Genomic DNA, 17,847 nt, shown 5'->3' on the forward strand with positions numbered 1-17,847 from the left:
CAGGGAGAGGAGAGAGGGAGAGAAAGGAAGAGAGGTGGAGGGAGAGAGAGACAGAGGAAGAGGAGAGATGGAGAGATAGAGACAGACCACAGCACGGGCTGCCATTGTCAGGTGATGTAATGGGTGGTCCTGGCCATGTCTCAGGACCCTCTCCATCTTATGATAATTTACAGTAATATTGACACCATTTATGTTGGTGGAAATGTCTTTATGTTACATATTTTTATGTAAAATGGCCTTTAAAGGTATAAAAATACTGAACACATGGTGTCTTGTGGGGTCCTGAGAGCCCCTAGGGAGCATGGTGCTGCCCATGTTGTACCCATTTTACAGATGGGGCCATAAACTGAGGCTGAGTGCCTTGGGTCACAACGTACGACTGTTCAGAGCTACCTTTTTCTTTCCTGGGCCTGGGATTTCTTGGTATAAGGAAATCCCGTTGAGGAAAACTGCCTTTGTGATTGCGGGTGGTGCCTACTGTGCAGTCTTACATCTGGGACGTTGAGAGCTGAAGGAACTGGCCGGGTCATATGGCCAGGATGTGTCCTCCACAGACCTTGAACCCAAGGCTTTTAGACCCTGAGACTGACTTTCTGACTCTAGAGTGGTGGAGTCAGGAAGGTCTGAGTTCGAATCTTGCATAGATACTCACTTGCTGTGTGCAAGTCACGTGACCTCCGTCAGCCTCAGTTTCCTCGTTTGTAAAAATGGGGATCCTAACAGCACCTTTCAAAGGATGTTGAGAGCATCCCCAAGATGGAGCACAGCACGGGGCAAATGCTGGCTGAGGTCATAGCCCTGGTCGCTCCCTCAGTCCTGGCGCTGCCTTTTCCTTGTTCCCACACCAGGAGCCCTGTCGGGACAGAGAGGAGCCAGACTGGGGCCCTCCCAGGTGAGGAAACTCCATCCACCAAGGCAGGTCAGCCCCATCTCTGTAACTGATACACTTAAGAGTTGTTCAGACCACCGAGAGCCTTAGTGACCTCCTCAGGGTCGCCCGGCCAGGGTGTAGTAGCCCCTGCCTTTCAGGGGCTTACATCCCGCAGAGGGTTATCATATGCCCTCCGAAGACAGGACTCAGAGTCAGAGAGATAGACACAGAAACAGACAGGGCACACCACCCACTGGGTGGGCAGGCCAGGCCCCATGGAGGAGGTGACTGGCACCTGGGTCCTGGTGCCCTAGCCGCCATGGAGCGCAAAGCTGTGCCAGCCCAGGCTGGTCCCCAAAGGGGGGATTAGGGCCTAGGTCCAGGAGTAGACCTCCTCAGTGAGAGTCTCTGCCCTGCCCTCCCCGTGTGGAGGGGCAGCCATGGACCTACAGCTGGACCTGACCAGGCTCCCCGCTTCTCCCCTCACTCCCTGCACAGGAAGGGGGAGAACACGCGGAGCCTGCTGAATGACAAGCGCATGATCCAGGCGCAGCGGGAGCGCTATCGCCTGTACAGTGTGGTGGTGGACGAGGTCCCCCTCCAGGGAGGGGGTGCAGAGGCCCAGCTTGGCAGGGACAGCTACGAGGACGAGTACGACGACACATACGACGGAAACCAAGTGGGCGCCAACGACGCGGACTCGGACGACGAGCTCATCACGCGGAGGTGGGCGGCGCCGGGCTCCAGACTGGGGGACCCTGCCCAAGGTCTCTTCAGGATTCCAGGGCTCCCGAGGGGGTTTGTCCCAGGGTGAACAAGGTGCATCCTGCTCTTCTGGGCCCAGCATCTGGCCAGGGCAGAGAGATGTGGAGGCCCACACCCTGCCCTCACAGGCTTACACTCTGAGACAAGACAGAGGCGAGAAATTCACCAATAGTCGGTGTAACTCTGATGTGAATGGGATGGACTCACCCATAAAACTGAAGCTAGGTTGTGTGCAAGAGACACATTTAAGAATGTGAGATGCCGCCTGTGTGCCCTCCCACCTCAGGAGGCGAAGCAGGACAGGGCCTGCCTCACAGGAGGCAGGAGGGCACCAGCCTGTCCTATCAGGAAAGCCGCCCACACCCCCCCCTGACTTCCCTGTATTTATTCTCTGTCCTGCCCTTCTCCAGGCCTGTTTAACATTCATTCATTCATGAGCATTCAAATACCTGCTATGCAGCAGCTGCCACAAAGAGCTTGCTTCTGGTTGGAGGAGCCATCTGCTCTGTGCCCTGCCTTCCCTGCCCCAGGGCTGGCAGTCTTCTGGGGTGCAAGGAGAGGACCAGAGGGGGAATCACCATGGACAGACAGACAGACAGGCAGGCAGATTGAGGAAAGGGTGCTTGAAGCTGCAGGGAAAGGAAAGACCCCAAACGGGGGCAGCAGGCCCCCCAGCTGTGGTTTGGAGGGAAGGATCTTGGGGTTCTGTAGGAGATTTACCCATGTTGTCTCTTTCTGTCTCAAACCCCTCAGGCCGTTCACCACCCCCCAGGTGCTGAGGACCAAAGTGCCTCATGAAGGACCTGACGATGAGGAGGAAGAGGAGGAGGAGGAGGCTGAAGAAGAAGGCCCGAAGGTACCTTGTCTTCCCTCTTGGAGCCTCTGTGGGCCCTTCAGACTGCCAGCTCCTCAACTGTATCTCACCGGACCCATGTGGGAGGCGAGGGCGAGGGAAGCCCCACTGGGCCCAGGGTCTGTGGGACAGCTGGGGCCACCCCTAAGGGACCCCTGATGTGACCCCACGGCAGGGGCAGTGTATGTCCACACCTGACCTTGGCCCCTTGGGTGGTTGGGAGTGTAACAGTGGAGGGACTGTAGGGGGTGAGTGAGGGAGCTGTCCAAGGTGCCACCCCAGGACAGAGCTCAAACCCTCCTAGCCAAACTGCCCTGGGCTGGTCAAACTCCTAGCCTGCAGACCCTGAGGTGAAGGTGGGACAGGAAGAAGCATTTACAGAGCCCCTACTGTGCACCTGGCACCATGCTGAACGCCTTTACAAATCTGATCTCATTTGGGCAGGAAGACCCGAGATCAAATCTCACCCCAGATACCTCCTGGCATCTCTCCTGTTTAAGTCACTCAACCTCTGTTTACCTCAGTCTCCTCCTCTGTGCCAGAGGGGATATAAGAGCACCTGCCCCATAGGGCGGCCACATAGGATTCATGGTGGGTGCCGGGCCAGCCTCTGTGCAGAGCCTGTGCTCCGGGTCAGAGCTAGAAAGGGCTGGAGGCTGCCCTCTGGGGGGTGAGGGGCCCAATCCTAGCCAATTGGGCTAGATGGGCTCTGGGGGGCCCCTCACAGCCCTGAATCCTGGACTTGCAGAAAAGAGATCAGCACCTAAGAGAGGTTTAGGCAGAGTCCTAGAAAAAGGTAGAGGAGCGACTCAGCATTTTTACCTTGGCATGTTGGTGGTGAAGGTTCATGGGGGTGATGGCACCTGAGTGGGGCCTTGAAGAATGGGAAAGTCCTTATGGATGGGGAAGGGAAGGAGGGGAATCTCCCAGGAACACTAAACTGAGCGCAGCTGATCTCTTCTGAGCAGCCTCATGGGAATTCCTTTGCACAAAGCCCAGGCTTCTCAGGCCCTGCTCAAGGACCATCTGCCTGGGGCCAATAGGTCAGGGAGACCCAAGTTCCAATCCTGCCTTAAGCTCTTACTATTGTGTGACCCTGGGTGAGTCACTTAACTGCTTTTTTTTTTTTTTTTTTCCCTTTTGGAGGGCAGTTGGGGTTAAGTAACTTGCCCAAGGTCACATGGGTAGTTTGTGTCTGTGTGTATGTCTGTGTGTCTGTGTGTTAAGTGTCTGAGGCCGGATCCGAACTCCGGTCCTCCTGACTCCCGGGGCTAGCCACCCCTGAGTCATTTAACCTCTGATCCATACCGAGGGCCCCACAGATGCTCCATCTTCCTCTGCTATGGTCCTGAGCATCCTGGAGGATTTGTCACTAATGGCCTCCTTCAGGAAAGAAATCCTGACTTGAAACTGTACCTCCTCTTCCCTCCACAGCCGGACCATTTTGTGCAGGACCCAGCCGTGCTGAGGGAGCGAGCAGAAGCCCAGCGGATGGCCTACCTGGCCCGGAGAGGGTGAGCGAGGCTGGCTGCCCCGGCAGCTCCTGAATCCAGACCCAGCCGCCTCCCCTGGCACGTTCCGGGGGGCCCTGAAGGGGCACTGTGGTCCTCGGACCACTTCTCACCCTGGTCTTTCCTGGCCTGCGTCCTGGCTGTGCAGCTCCCTTTTCTCCCAGAGTGCTCTGCACTCATCTCCTTCATCCTTTCTTGGTTCTGAAAGCCCAGCTTCTTCCTTTTTGTAAATCAGAGAAATGGGACTGAGCTGAAGCCCGTGAGGTCCTCCTCACCTTTCAGCCATCCCACAAAGGGGCCTGAGCAGCACCCCTCTCCCCCAACATGTGCCCCCAAATCCACAACCCCGAGGGTGGCACAGATGGCTGATGGTGCTTTTCTTGCCCAGGTATAGGCACGATAGCTCTTCAGCAGTCGCTGGCAACCCACGGGGCCACGGGCAGAGCCGGGAGACCACCCAGGAGCGCCGGAGGAAGGAAGCCCACAAGGGGGCAAGGGCCAATCACAACCGGCGGCTCATGGCAGACAGGAAGAGGACCAAGGCCATGATCCCGTCCTGAGAACATCCCTCCTCCTCCCCCCTCTCCCCCACCCCATCGGAGGGGCAGCTGAGCGAGGCCCCCTGCCAGGCCGGCCCCCTCTCCTCTAGCCAAAGCATTGGACCCAAGGCCATTTGTGATTTCACCTGCTCCTCCAGGCCTCCCTACCAACCGTCGTTCGTCTCGAGGCCAGAGAGCTGTTGTCTTCCCCTCCAGGACGTGTGTGCTGTGCAGGCTCCAGAGAAGGGCTTTCGGCCCGCGAGTGAGCTGGGGCCGGCGGCCAACTCCAGGATCCTTCCCTCTGACCACCGAGTGCCTTATCCACCAGTGACCCGACTCCGGGGCTGCCAAACTTGAGCACATGTCGCAGGCGGTCTCCGGGACCGCCCGGGACCCCCAGCAGGCCTTCCTCCTCCAGCAGGGCGTGGCAAGAATTCTGTACATAAGACCCACAAATAAACTCTCTGCAGCCATTGGCATTGTCCGTGAAGGGCCCGTGGCCCACTTCCATCCCATGCTCCAGCTTCCAGGGCTCCGCGGCAACAGCGGTGTCCGTCATCAGGAAACACTCATGCCCATCCCTCCTGTGTGTGCACGGGTGAGAGTTTTCTCACATCTTTCCTGTCTGTCGTCTTTGATGCTCACAATCATCCTGGCAATGTTTCCATTTTACAGAGGAGGAGACCGGCCCCCCGAGGGAAGGGACTTGGCCAGCCATTGGGTTAATCTCAGGGCTAGAGGAAAACCCCAGCCTCTCTATTCTCAGACCAGGGCTCTTGGCATTCCACACCCCTCAGAAATAAGATGGGAGGGAATCAGAGAGTGTAGAAACCCCCAGAATGATTTAGGGGGCAGCAGCAGAAAGGTTTGCTGGGTGGCCCCTCCCCTAGCCAGCCTGTCCACATTAGCTGATGGTAGGGCCCAGGACACAAATCACTGTTAATTCCTGCCTTCCCCTGCCCTGGCCTCAGCTGGTAGTAAATAATACAATCAGCGCTTGTAGCAAGGGCCCCCAAGAGGCCAAGGGATATCTGGGAGCTGATTTCAGCTCTGGCCACTGAGTGAACTCCATTAGTGCTGCTTTGCCAGGAACCCCCCTGTCCAGGGCCGGCCTGGCCTGACAAATCACCCCCTGGACGAAGACAATTTATTCTCCCACATTGGGGATGAGCATATTAACTGGAGAGACAGACAGGCTCTTGATAAATGGGCTTTGTTAGGTCAACCCACACAAGTGAAAATCAATAGCAATTTCTCTCTGCGAGGCCTGCGTTCTCTCTGCCCCACTTAGGATGCCGGCGAAAGTGCCAGCTGGCTCCCCCACTCTCGCCTTGGTCCCAGGCCCTTTGCAGATGACCTTGGAGTGGTCTGTCTTCATAGATGGCATGGCTTTGTCCAGCAGGGCCACCATTTCTCTCCAGCATCTTGGCATGGAACCATGAACCGCGTCTTCCCAGTCAAGGCTCCTTGGCAAAGGAGTCAGACAATCCAGGGGTTCCCAGTGGCCACTCAGCACCTGGGGGGGGGGGTCCATCGGCAATGTCATGGCTTCCATTCCCCTCCCCACCTTCTTGGCAGAAACATCCCCATTTCTTGTTCTTCCCCCACTTGTATTCATTCAACAAACAAGCCCTTTTTTTTGTACCACTGTGCTAGGCACATGGAGGGACACGTCGCGGGAGGTACCCAACCCGTGGCTCATGCCCTCGCGTTTACAGTTGAGCTGGGGAGGGCCGGCATGTCCACACGCATCATGTGATGCCCCGGGGGGTGGGGTGGGGGCTGGGGATCTGGCTTCATGGGGCTCACACTCATACACATACACTCAAGGGTGCATCGTTACACACACACACACGATAAGACCACCGGCCCCACGAGGGATGTCCCACAGCCGTGGCGGCTGAGGGCCGAGTGGTCGGTGCAGACAATGAGGTGAGAGGCGGTCGCAGCGGTCAGTCTTTGTCTGGGAGGAGGAAGGAAGGAGCTGAGCTGGCCTCTCTTCCATTCCCTTTGCTGTCTCTGCCCTCTTTCCTGGGGGGCACCTCGCTTTCCTGCCCGACTGACTAGCCACTCTGCCTCCTAAACACTTGTGCCTTTGCTCACAACTCTTCCTGATGCTGGAAATGTCTTCCCTCTCCCTCTCCCTCTTTGCCTGTGACTTCAGACCCACCCTTCAAAGCCCACTTCCCACCACACCTCCTCCAGGAAGCCTGTCCTGACTTCACCTTCACCCTCTCCTCACGGAGCACTTTGTTTTATAACTAATGCACTTAAGGAATACTCTGTACTCTGGCTAACTCTGGTGGTTCCTTATCCTTCTGATAGACTGTAAGCTCCATGAGGGCAGGGACTATGTCTCTACATCTGACCTAACTTTGTAGTTCCCAGAGCACCCAACAAGGGCCCGCCCTGCACGAGGTCAAGGGCTTAATAAACGTTTGGTGGATGAACACATGCTGGGGATGAGACCTTGTCATTGGAGGTGGCCGTCTCCACTCCCCAGGAGCCCTCCCAGCCCCATCCTTGTCCCCAAAGCCCCTGGACACCAGATGGGTTGGGAGGAGCTCAGGAGAGGACAGCTCTCTGGGGAGGGAGGAGGAGACATTCAGTCTCCCCAGGGCTGAGTCGGGTCCCAGCAGGTTCACTTAAGAATCGGGACATTTCCAAGTAGGCAGGGGGCTTTGGGGACCCTCTAGTCCCAACTCAGGAGTGTCATGCATTAGAGGGGGAAATGGCTGAGATTTCCCAGTACTGGCAACCCTCTGTTTGCCCTTCTGGTTGTCTGATCATGTACAAGTGGTATCTCCTGTGGTCATACTCTAAATCTAAGCCGCGCTGCCTAGGATGAGCTAACATGAAAAAGCACACCCAGAAACAGCAAATAATTGACTAGGATTCTCTGCTAGGATTGAGGTGTCAGAGGCGTCAGAATGGAAGGGGGCTTGGGCCCCCCATTTTGTAGATAAGGAAACAGGCAGCAAGAGAAAGCCGTTTCTCCAAGTTCAGTCAGAAGCATGTAACAGCTAACAAGTAACTGGTATTTTAAGGCTCATTGCCTCATTGGTTCTTGAAACAACCTTGGGAAGTTTATCTGGCCAAAGTATGTAGCTTTGAGCTTTAGTATTTGATCTTCCAGTGAAGAGCCTGAATTAATTCATTTTGAGTGTTGACTGAAATATAAGTATATAAGGAGGGTGAAATAGAGCCAGGATGAGCACCCAAGGGCTCTGGCCCCATCATCTAGGCACAGAGGAGTTCTGCAGGATATTTCAGTGGCAGTAAGAGGGGCCTATGGAAGATGGTGCCATTAGCCCTCTGCTGTGGGGCTGTGGGGAGAGCCTCAGCCCTCTCTGATGCAGAGATGGGAGAAGAAAGGAAGGTGAGAGAGAGGAGAGGGGGGCCCAGCCAGACACAGGCTCTCACTAGGAGCCGTGCCAGCTAAGAACCAAAGATGAGGAGGAAGGTGGAAAGTGTAGCCTCCCTCATTTTGCTTTTCAGAAATTCAAATGGAGTAAAAGAAGTAGCTGGCATTCCTTCCTAATACCTTGGGTCAGCTCTTGGCATCCAGCTCCCTAGCAAGGTTGGGCCCATGACTCATCGTCCCTTTGCTGGTCAGACCAGCTTCTGGTGATCCTCATTGCCATGGGCTCCAGAGCGGGTGAGGACCAGGTCAGTGCCAGTGAGCTGTCAAGGCTGCCTGGTGACTGAAGCCCCAGCACAGGCCAGGCCCTGAGGCCCTTCATTGCTGCCACCCTGATGTGCTCCTCTCCCCACCTAAGACATGGGAAGGAAGCCCTTAAATGCTTCTCAGCAGACTGCTTCTTACTGATGGGTTGATTGCTAGGGAAGCCCAGCCAACTCATGCATGGCAGGGTCCTAATGTTGTTGTGTCCACAGTAAGGCATCTTTGAAATGGCTTGCCTAGAATCAGAGCATCTTAGAACAAGAATCCCCAACAAAGAGCCATCCTGCCTCTACTTGGATACCTCCAAGGATGGGGAGCTCAGCACCTCATAGGCAGTCCATTCCCCTTTCAGACAGGTCTGACTTGTTCGGAAAGTTTCCCTAAGATCTAGGCTAAATCTGCTTCCCTCTGACTTCCCGGGGCTTCTAGTTCTGCCCTCTTCAGCTGAGCAGGCCAAGATGAATCTCTCCTCCATGTGGCAACCCTTCAAAGACCTGAACACGTCAGTGATGCGTCCTCCCTCCAAGGCTCTTTCATGTGGTATGACCCAGGCTTTCTGGACACTCCCCAGCTTATCCAGGAGCTTCCTGAAATGAGGTGTCCGGAACTGAGCAGAGTGTGAGTGGGTCAGAGGCGGGCAACAAGCTTCCAGCAAGGCAGAGGAATGTCTCCCGTTTAATAATGCATGTCTCATGTTCTGCCTGTCCAGGTGTCCAGATCCACTTACTCATTTAAAATACACACCCTCATGAGATAGGGATAGAAATCACACCCATTTTACAGATGGAGAGACTGAGGCAGAGAAGGCCACACATCTTCCTCAGATGCAGCAGTAGCTGAGGTGGGATTTGAACCTGGGTTTTCCTAACTCCAAATTCAGCCCCCTATTCCCTAATGCAACACTGCTTCTTTCCAGAAGCACAGTCAGTAGGAGAGCCAGGACAAGAAGCCAGACTCCCAACTCCCCAGTCGTGGCTCTTTCCTCTAAATCTGGCTGCCTTTTATGGTGGCACAGGACCACCCTGTGGGGAGATCCCATTCCATTCCACAAAAGGTCACCATTGGGAAGGGGGTTACCCGTGTTTGCTTGGCCCCAGAGGAGAGGACCAGGAGTTAGAGGGGAAATTGAGTCTGGATGTCAAGAAAAGCTTCTATGCAACAAGAACCAACCAGGAGTGGCCTGGACTGGCTTGGGAGGTGGTGGAGGGCTCCAAGCAGAGGCTGGACGCTGCTTTGTCAGGGATATCACAGAGGCAGAAATCCTTAACTTGGGGTCTGTGGACTTGCGAGCGTTCAGAAACTTGGATGGGGGGAAATTCATGTCTTTATTTCAGTGTTTTCAGTTTCCTTCGTAATACTCTTGATTTTATTTTATGGATTTAAAAGGTTCTTTGGAGAAGGAGTCCATGGGCTTTCCCAGGCTGCCCAAGGGCTTCTGTCACCAGGGAGGCTTTGAACCCCTGCTGGGAAGCGACTTTCTAGTCAGATCTGGGTTGGACCTGATTGGGATCGAATCAGGCCTCCTTTGAATATGAATGAGGATGATTCCGGGAACTGTAATCAAATAATCACTTCTGTTCCTGGAAAGGCCGTGTCAATCAGTCAGCCATGACTGGCTCCACCTCTCACCACCCTTGTGCCTCCCCAGAGTGACCTCCCTGGCCACTCTTCTCCTCTCCCCCATTACGATAGCAGCCATGTCCCTGCCATTTTCATCGTTGTTGCTGAGGCTTTTTTTCTGTCATGTCTGACTCCCTGTGACTGTTTGGGTTTTTTCTTGGCAGAGATACAGGAGTAGTTTTATCATTTCCTTCTCCAGCTCATTTTACAGATGAGGAAACTGAGGCAAGTAAGGTAAAGTAACTTGCCCAAGGTCACACAGCTAGGAAGTGTCTGAGGCAGGATTTGAACTCAGATCTTCCTGACTTCAGGGCCCACCGCCCCCCCCGGCCCCCCCGCACTTTGCTTGACATAATAAGCCAGCCTTGATTTTCATTCATTTCTCTTGTGCTCTAAGGTTTAAAGGGGCCACCATGTTCCCACAATCATTGCTCATTGAAGGGGCTCTGGACAGGTGCATGGGATCCCCCCACCCCCTCCCCCATCTGATTGTCATTAACTGTATCTCTGAGCCCATGAGAAATTGGACAGAGAACTGGCCCACACCTGGGGATTGCCAGCGCAAAGCTTTGAAGGCAAAGCCACTTTCTACAGAAGCCACTTCAGGCCTTGGGAGAATATTTTTTCAAAGACGTTTTGATGGGAACTGGCTTGGAAGAAGATAAGCCTGCTGTCCCTCTGCCCTGACCAATTTACCTTCTGTTTTCTGAAAGGCTGAACTGGAAGACCTCCTGACCCCTGTCCCTCGGCAGACCTCCCCAGGGGGGCCTCAGAGTGTCTGAGAAATGCCCCCGACCTCCCTGATTCCTCTGAAGGAGAAGACGCTTGTAGATGCCGCCCCAGCCTGAGCTGAAACCTGGCTGGCTACCTGAGACTGAGCAGAAAGCTGATAGCAAGTCTCCTCCTGGCAGGAGATCTGAGGACCAGCCGAGCCCTCCCCACTAACACCCCCTTTCTCCCAGTCCAGGCGATTGTGGGGCCTGTGACCCCGGCAAGAAGAGAAGCCAGCGCTTGTCCACAGAAAGGTCCCATGACTCAGCCCCCATCTGCCCTCCCTCAGCCAGGGAACACGAGGACCTGCAAATCCCCAGCCCCTACGAGCCTCCAGGACCATGCCCCGGGAGGCTTGGGCTGCCTCAGCAGGCTGGCATCGACTGGTCCAGGAAAGACAGACCTTTGTCCAATTTACTGCTCCAACCCAAACCAACATTCCTCTGTTGAGGACTCGCAATGTCAACGAATGTTTATTTTGCTCCTACTGTGTTCAGGAAGATTCATCTTTCTGAGTTCAAATCCAATCTCAGATACTGGCTATGTGACCCTGGGCAAGTCACTGCAACCTGTTGATCTCAGTTTCCTCATCTGTAAAAGGAACTGGAGAAGGAATTGGCAAACCCCTCCATTATCTCTACCAAGAAACCCCAAAAGGGGTCACAGAGAGTCAAAAATGACAGAAATGACAAAAATGACAGAAAAAAAAACCATAACAACTAAGTGTCAGGTAGTAAAATTCAGGGAGAGAGCCCTAGGTCTAGAGTGAGAGGGCTTGGATTCAAATCCCAACAGAGCCTACATTTTATTGGCATATGATTCAACTCAACAAGCATCTACAGATATATTCCAGGCACTGTTCTAGGTACTAGGGATATGGAAGAGGGGGGTTGAAAACAGCCCCTGTACTCAGGTAGCTTACATTCTGGGTGGGGGTGGGGTGGGAGTACAACACATAAGCAAATGAGGATATATAGGAAAATTGGAGGTGGGAGAAAGCATGAACAAACAGAAGAAATCAGGAAAGCCCTCCTGTAAAATCTTAGCGCTGGTGCTGAAGGGATAGAGAGACTGATTATAAGAAGAAGAGGTGAGCTGGGGCATCTATGTGGCACAGTGAGTAGAGCACCAGCCCTGGAGTCAGGAGGACCAGACACTTAACACTTACTAGCCCTATGACCTTGGGTAAGTCACTTAACCCCAATTACCCTCCAAAAAAAAAAAGAAGAGGTGAGGAGGGAGGGCTTGCCAGGTGTGGGGGATAACCTATGCAAAAGCATGGAGGTAGGAAAGTAGGCCAGTGGGATAAGTAATGTGATAAAAAAAAAAGCCTAGAATAATTAATCATTCAATAAATCTTTATTAAGCACCTGCTATGTTCCAGGCACTGTGCTGTGATGATTTAAAAGTTTTGAGAGACAGCTTCTGGGTAATTTCATCATTTTATTAATAAGACCAGCAGGTTATTAATGAAGGGATGATCATTGAGCCATCTCTCTTAGACCAAAGACCATCAAGGTGGCAGGCTCACCATTTATTTACCCTTCAAATCAGGAGCTGAGAGTGACATCACATGGAAAAATCTCTCTATACTCAGATCACCCCCAGCCTTGGGCTATCTACCCCAAAGGGTACATCTGCCCAGAAGCTTTAGTAGAACACAATGGGCTTCCCCATCTTAGGCTAAACTCCTTGTAAAGTTAGGTGGGGTCCAACCAAGATAAGCAGAGTTACTGCAATCTCATTATCAGTAATGTCCTTCAAGAGACTGAACTTTTTAAAATCAGGAATTTGGAAGAAGAGGGCAGCTCTGAATCTTCCCAAGATATTGGTTATAATAATCATTTCTCTCAGTGCGAAGTTCTGGCAAAAGCCGATCCCTGCCCTCAAGGAGCTTACAATCTAATGGAGGAGGGAGCTAACACGGAAGTAAGCAAATATATACCAAAAACCATAGGCAGGATAAATAAGAAATCCACAGAGGAAGACTCTAGAATTCAGAGGGCTTAGAAAATTGAATTTTAGTTGGTGTTTGAATCCAGGAAAGCCAGTAGGCAGACATGGGGGGGATGGGTACATTCTGAGCATGGGGAACACCACAGAAAATGCCCGTAGCCAGGAAATGGAGTGTCTTGTTCATGAGACAACCAGGAGACAGGTGTCACTGGATCAAAGAATGTGTTGGGGGGTTAGATGTGAGAAGATTGGAGAGGAAGGAAGGGCCAGTTTAGGCAACGCTTTGAATGTCAGAGAATTCAGCTTCATCCATAAAATGAGCGGGTTCCCCGGGGTTGGACTTAATGGCCCTTTCAGAAATAAATCTGACCCTCGTCTCCATCCCAGAGAGGGAAGTGATTTGTCCAAGGCTGTCTGATGAGTAACTAGGGAACTTGGAGTGTCCAAGAATTAGGCAGTCACAGAATCTTGGAGCTGGAAGGGACCTCAGAGGGCATCTGTTCCGATGGGTACCTGGATGGCATCTCTGACCAGTGAGCATCCAACATGTCCTTTCAGGCTTATAGTGACAGAGAGAGAAATCCTGGTACAACAGAGAGCACACTGGAGTTGGAGTCTGAATGGTATGAGTTCAAATCCTGCCTTGGATACTTACCAGCTCAGTAACTCTGGGCAAGTTACTTCCTCAGCCTCAGTTTCCTAATGTGTTATAATGAGGAAGGTAATAGCACCTAACTTCACAGGTCCCTTGTGAGAATCCAATGAATCAATGTAAGTCAAGTGTTTCATGAGCTTGAAAGCACTTGATAAAAAGGTCAGCTCTTAAGCTATCCCCCTGCCAAAATCCATTCCATTTGGCGGCGGTCAAATTGGGGATAAGTTTTCCTTGCCTTTCTGTGAAATCTGCCTTTCTGTAATTTCCACCAGCTGTGCTGAGCTCTGCCACTTGAAGCCAAGCAAAATAAAGCTAATCCATCTTCCCCAGGACAAGCCCTCCAGATACTTGAAGGTGGTGATCCCACCCATCCTCAGTCTTTCTCTCTCCAGGCTCAACCCCTCAGTTCTTTCATCTGTTCTGTGTGTCATATCCCCAATCTAGCCTCTGTTTGAAGACCTTCAATAACAGGGAACTCACTACCTCCCTATTCCACTCTGGAATAGCTCTGACTTTTAGCTTTTCATGACATCCAGCCTAAATCTCCTCTCTGGAGCTCTGGAGGCAGAATGCAGCTAATCCCTCTTCCCCATAACAGCTTTGCCAGCACTTGAGGGTACGGCCATCCTAAATCTCCTCTTCTTCTCCAAGTAAAACAGTCCCCATTCCTTCAACAATCTCTCATGTAACATTAGTCAAAAAACTGGAGAATGTCCAGGGGAGGACAACCAGGCTGTGGAAGAGCCTTCAGCCCATGCCCTTTGGAGGTCAGTGGAAGGAAATGATGGAGCTGGGGCAGTTGGGTCTTAGGGCAGAGTCTACGAATCCAGCTCCTGATGAGGGTAAGTACATTTTTTCTCTCTCCACATTCCTCTGGGAGAATGTCTGGGATCACACATCTCCTGGACAGCCTCTCAAACCAACTCCATCCTTCCACAAGTATTCAACGTGGGTTCAGTATTCTCTCCCCTACTCAGATGTCATGTCCCTGGTATGACACAGCCGCACACAAAACACCCCAGGCTGCGGTAAAAACCCACTTATGCATTTTATGAAGCCACAACATAGAAAGACAATCAGCAGTCTAACAAAATAGAGTATGGTAGACAAAATTTCAGGAATGTTACTAGCAATAAAACCAGATTATGATCAATAAGATGGAATTGGTTGCTCAAGTAAGAATGATAGGAACCCTGGGGAGAAACTCCGCCATCATCTGATATGTACCCACAGTTTGGAAGAGCAGAGTTAAAAGATTCTAGGACTCTTTATCTGGACTGGATAGAAGGATTTCTCCATATGGGAATGAGGAAAAAATTCCAGAAAAATATATTCATAGGTTCAAGAACTCAAAGAGGCCTTAGGATAATATGATGACTCATAACTGTAAGGGACTGCTTGTTAGTCGTTTTTCCATTTTTGCCTGACTCTTTGTGACCCTTTTTGGGACTTTCTTGGCAAAGATACTGATGTGATATGTCATTTCCTTCTTCAGCTTATTTTATAAATGAGGAAAATAAGGCAAACTGGATTAAGTGACTTGCCCAGGGTCACACAGCTAGCATGTGTCTGAGGCTAGATTTGAACTCAGGTCTTTCTGACTCTAAGCCCTGCACTCTATCCACTATGGCATCATCTAGCTGCCCCTAATAAAGTGACAGGGGTAGGATTTGAACCCAGGTCCTCTGGCTTTAGATTCAGGGATCTTTCCAGTATGTAAGACTGCCTAGGGCCATAGTGGAATTCTGTTATTTTTTTTCCAGATAAGTAAATTCAAGATCCAGGAAATTATTTGTCCAGAGTCATATTGATAAGTGAGTAGCAGGGACAGGATTAGAACCCAAATCTCCTGACAGCAGATTCAAAATGCTTTCTATTCCATGATGCTGACACGAGGTTTAACATGTTTTCTTCACTTGACATCTCCTCACTTTCTCCCAACTTCACAGAATTTGGATACTACTGACCTTCTCCAAAGGCAGTATGGAGTAGTAGATAGAACTCTGAGCTTAGAATAAGGACGACCTGTGTTCAATCCCACCTTAGATACCTAGTACCTGTGTCGTTTTTTTCTTGCTTTTCATAGGGGCAATTGGGGTTAAGTGACTTGCCGAAAGTCACAGTAAGTGTAAAATGTCTGAGGCTAGATTTGAACTCAGGTCCTCCTGACTCCAGGGCCGGTTATCTATTCACTGTACCACCTAGCTACCCCTTAGTACCTGTGTCATTATGGGAAAGTCTTCAGCTCTCTGTACCTCTATTTCCTCATATGTAAAACGAGGGGGTTGGACTTGATGGCAGCTATCTTCCAGCCCTAAATTTATGGTCCTATGATCTTCTTAAGCTAAGACACCACCTTGATCACGTTATCTGAAGATTCCAGTGGAAACAGACTCAATGGCACTAGTCAGGAGAGGTCCTTAGGGGGCCTGCTTTAGTGAATCCATAAGGAATGACTTGTAATTAGCACATCAGTCATATTCAAGTATTTGGGTGGTAAGTTCTAATGTTTCTGAGAGTCTAAGTGAGGTGATTTCCCTCCTCCCTCCCGGCTACTTGTGAGTCTGTTTTATTGTTTCTTTTCCCCTCCCCCTTTTCTGTTTCCTGGACATTTTCTTCTGTTTGTGTGCTCTACAAAATTGATTTTCATTCTTTTTTTAGTGCCACTAATTTCCAGTGTTCTTTTGCAGCCCTTATCTTTTTTCTGCAGCTTTCACAGACATAATATGTCTCCTTTCTATCTCCAGTCCTGTTTTCCAAAAGACTTATTTATTCTTCCCATACTCATGGGCTCTGGGGCATCTCTTGCTGTGGTCCAGAAATCCTGACTAATCACCTGTTTCAAGGCATCTCCTAGATTCACAGTTCTTCCCACGGTGACTGCAGGGCTTCCTGCTAATTGGATCTCAAAGGCCTCATCCTTCCCTGATGAAGCTGATGTTACCTTGCCACTAGGGTAGGGAGGGACTGAGAATCTGGGCCAGGGGAGGATAGCTTCTCTGGGGATATTCAGCCTGGAGAAGAAATGATTTCAATGAAATTCATCTTTGTCATCACGTAGGAGGATTTAAAGGATTTGTCAGAGTGGAAGGAAGAGAGAACATCGGCATGGCTCCATAGGGCAGGGAAGCACGGCTAAAAGTTCCAGAAGGGGCACATTGAGGCGTGATGTCTAGAAAACCATCCTAATGATGACAGCTGCTCCAGACTGTAATGGGCTGCCAGGAGAGGTGGTGAGTTCCCCCTCAGTGAGGGGGTAATAACGCCTGTATATGTAGCCCGCAGAGAGGCTTTGTAAACTAAAATGCTCTAAAAATGTGAGCTGCTGTAGGCTTTGCTGCCTCCGTTCACACTGAGATGAAGTCTCTTCCCTTTTCTGCTCATCCATTCATCCTAAAAGGCTCGGTCCTACCATCCCGACCCCTTTCTCTGACCACCTCTGCACACCATGATCTCTCTTCGATCATGGTCTATGATTGGTGACAACCAATGGGTGTATTCCTTCCAGTGCAGGAAGGACCCTGGACAGTTCTCTCTGTCCTCCCTAAAGGCAGGAAGGCGGCAGGTTAGGTATAAGGGGGATGGATCTGCAGTCATAAGCTCTTCAGCCTACTCCTTAGGGAAGTCATTCCAAATCCCCAAGCCTTAGCTTCTGTATTTGTAAAATATGGGGTGGGACTAGGGGCTGGGGCACCTCACAGGTGCCTCCCAGCTCAGATCTATGAGCCTAAACTTCTACAGCTGAGTCTGTCTGCACTGTGCAGACCCAAGAGAGTGCATGGGCTGTCCCGCAGCTCTCTGGAAACGTGACCTACTTCTTTTTCTGGTTCCCCTGCTCTGCAATGAAGTCTCAGACACCGCTTCTCTTGAACAATCCTTTATTGATAATATGCTGCAGCCCCTCCGTACCCACCAGGCACTTCCCCAGTGCCCGGTGGGTAACCTGAACCTTCTACTTCTCATACCCATGAAGCATTGCCAGAGGGAGACGACAAAAAGAGTCTCCTTTGTTTCAGAGACGCTGAAGTCAAAGGCCACCCATTCTGCTCTCCTCTTGTCTTTCAGTTGTGGGGCTGGACGATGCAGAGTGTCCAACACACGTGTGCCAGTGAACTTGAATGATTGTTCAGATGCTACTCCTCAGTGTGGCCCTTTGGACAAGATTAAACAAAACAAGTAAAAATATAATAAAACATAGATAACATTACATGTTAAAGCTAAATCACTATGTAGCCCACGTGGATCCTTATCATGGATTAGTGGCTTCCCTTTCTACTTGCATTTGGTACCACTGATCTAGACAATAGGCATAATTCATCCACTTGGTTTTTTATATGTGGATGGTTAGATAGAATTCCTGGGAGTGATTTGATTTTGGATCTCATTTAGGAGCTTCCATGCCTCGTTTAGGAGTTTTCCAGGGCTTGGTGTGTTTCCAGGACCATGGAGAGCAGGAGTTGTTAACCTGTTTTGTGTCATAGAGTTCTTTGGCAATCTAGTCAAATCAATGGACCCCTTCTCAGAATACTATTTTTCAATGCACAAAATACAATAGATAAGATGACAAAGGAAACCTAAGGTCAATGCAAATAACCTTGTCATAGTTCATGGACCCCCTAAA

The 17,847-nt window shown here is 51.1% G+C and overlaps 1 protein-coding gene across 1 annotated transcript in view; it reads left to right on the plus strand.

Moving 5' to 3' along the window:
• Nucleotides 1-5,727, plus strand: part of ASCC2 (activating signal cointegrator 1 complex subunit 2) — a 27,956-nt gene extending 22,229 nt beyond the window's left edge. Inside the window, exons 15-18 of the mRNA XM_069081866.1 lie at nucleotides 1,370-1,597; nucleotides 2,390-2,492; nucleotides 3,924-4,003; nucleotides 4,389-5,727. Coding sequence (XP_068937967.1) covers nucleotides 1,370-1,597; nucleotides 2,390-2,492; nucleotides 3,924-4,003; nucleotides 4,389-4,560 — 583 coding nt within the window. The 3' untranslated portion in view covers nucleotides 4,561-5,727. The remainder of the gene's footprint in view (nucleotides 1-1,369; nucleotides 1,598-2,389; nucleotides 2,493-3,923; nucleotides 4,004-4,388) is intronic.
• The last annotated feature ends 12,120 nt before the right edge of the window (nucleotides 5,728-17,847 follow it).

The sequence above is a fragment of the Petaurus breviceps genome, unplaced genomic scaffold, assembly GCF_028583685.1.
Source record: "Petaurus breviceps papuanus isolate PSGF00001 unplaced genomic scaffold, PetGlider_PUasm1.0 99, whole genome shotgun sequence".
NCBI classification, from domain to species: Eukaryota; Metazoa; Chordata; class Mammalia; order Diprotodontia; family Petauridae; genus Petaurus; species Petaurus breviceps.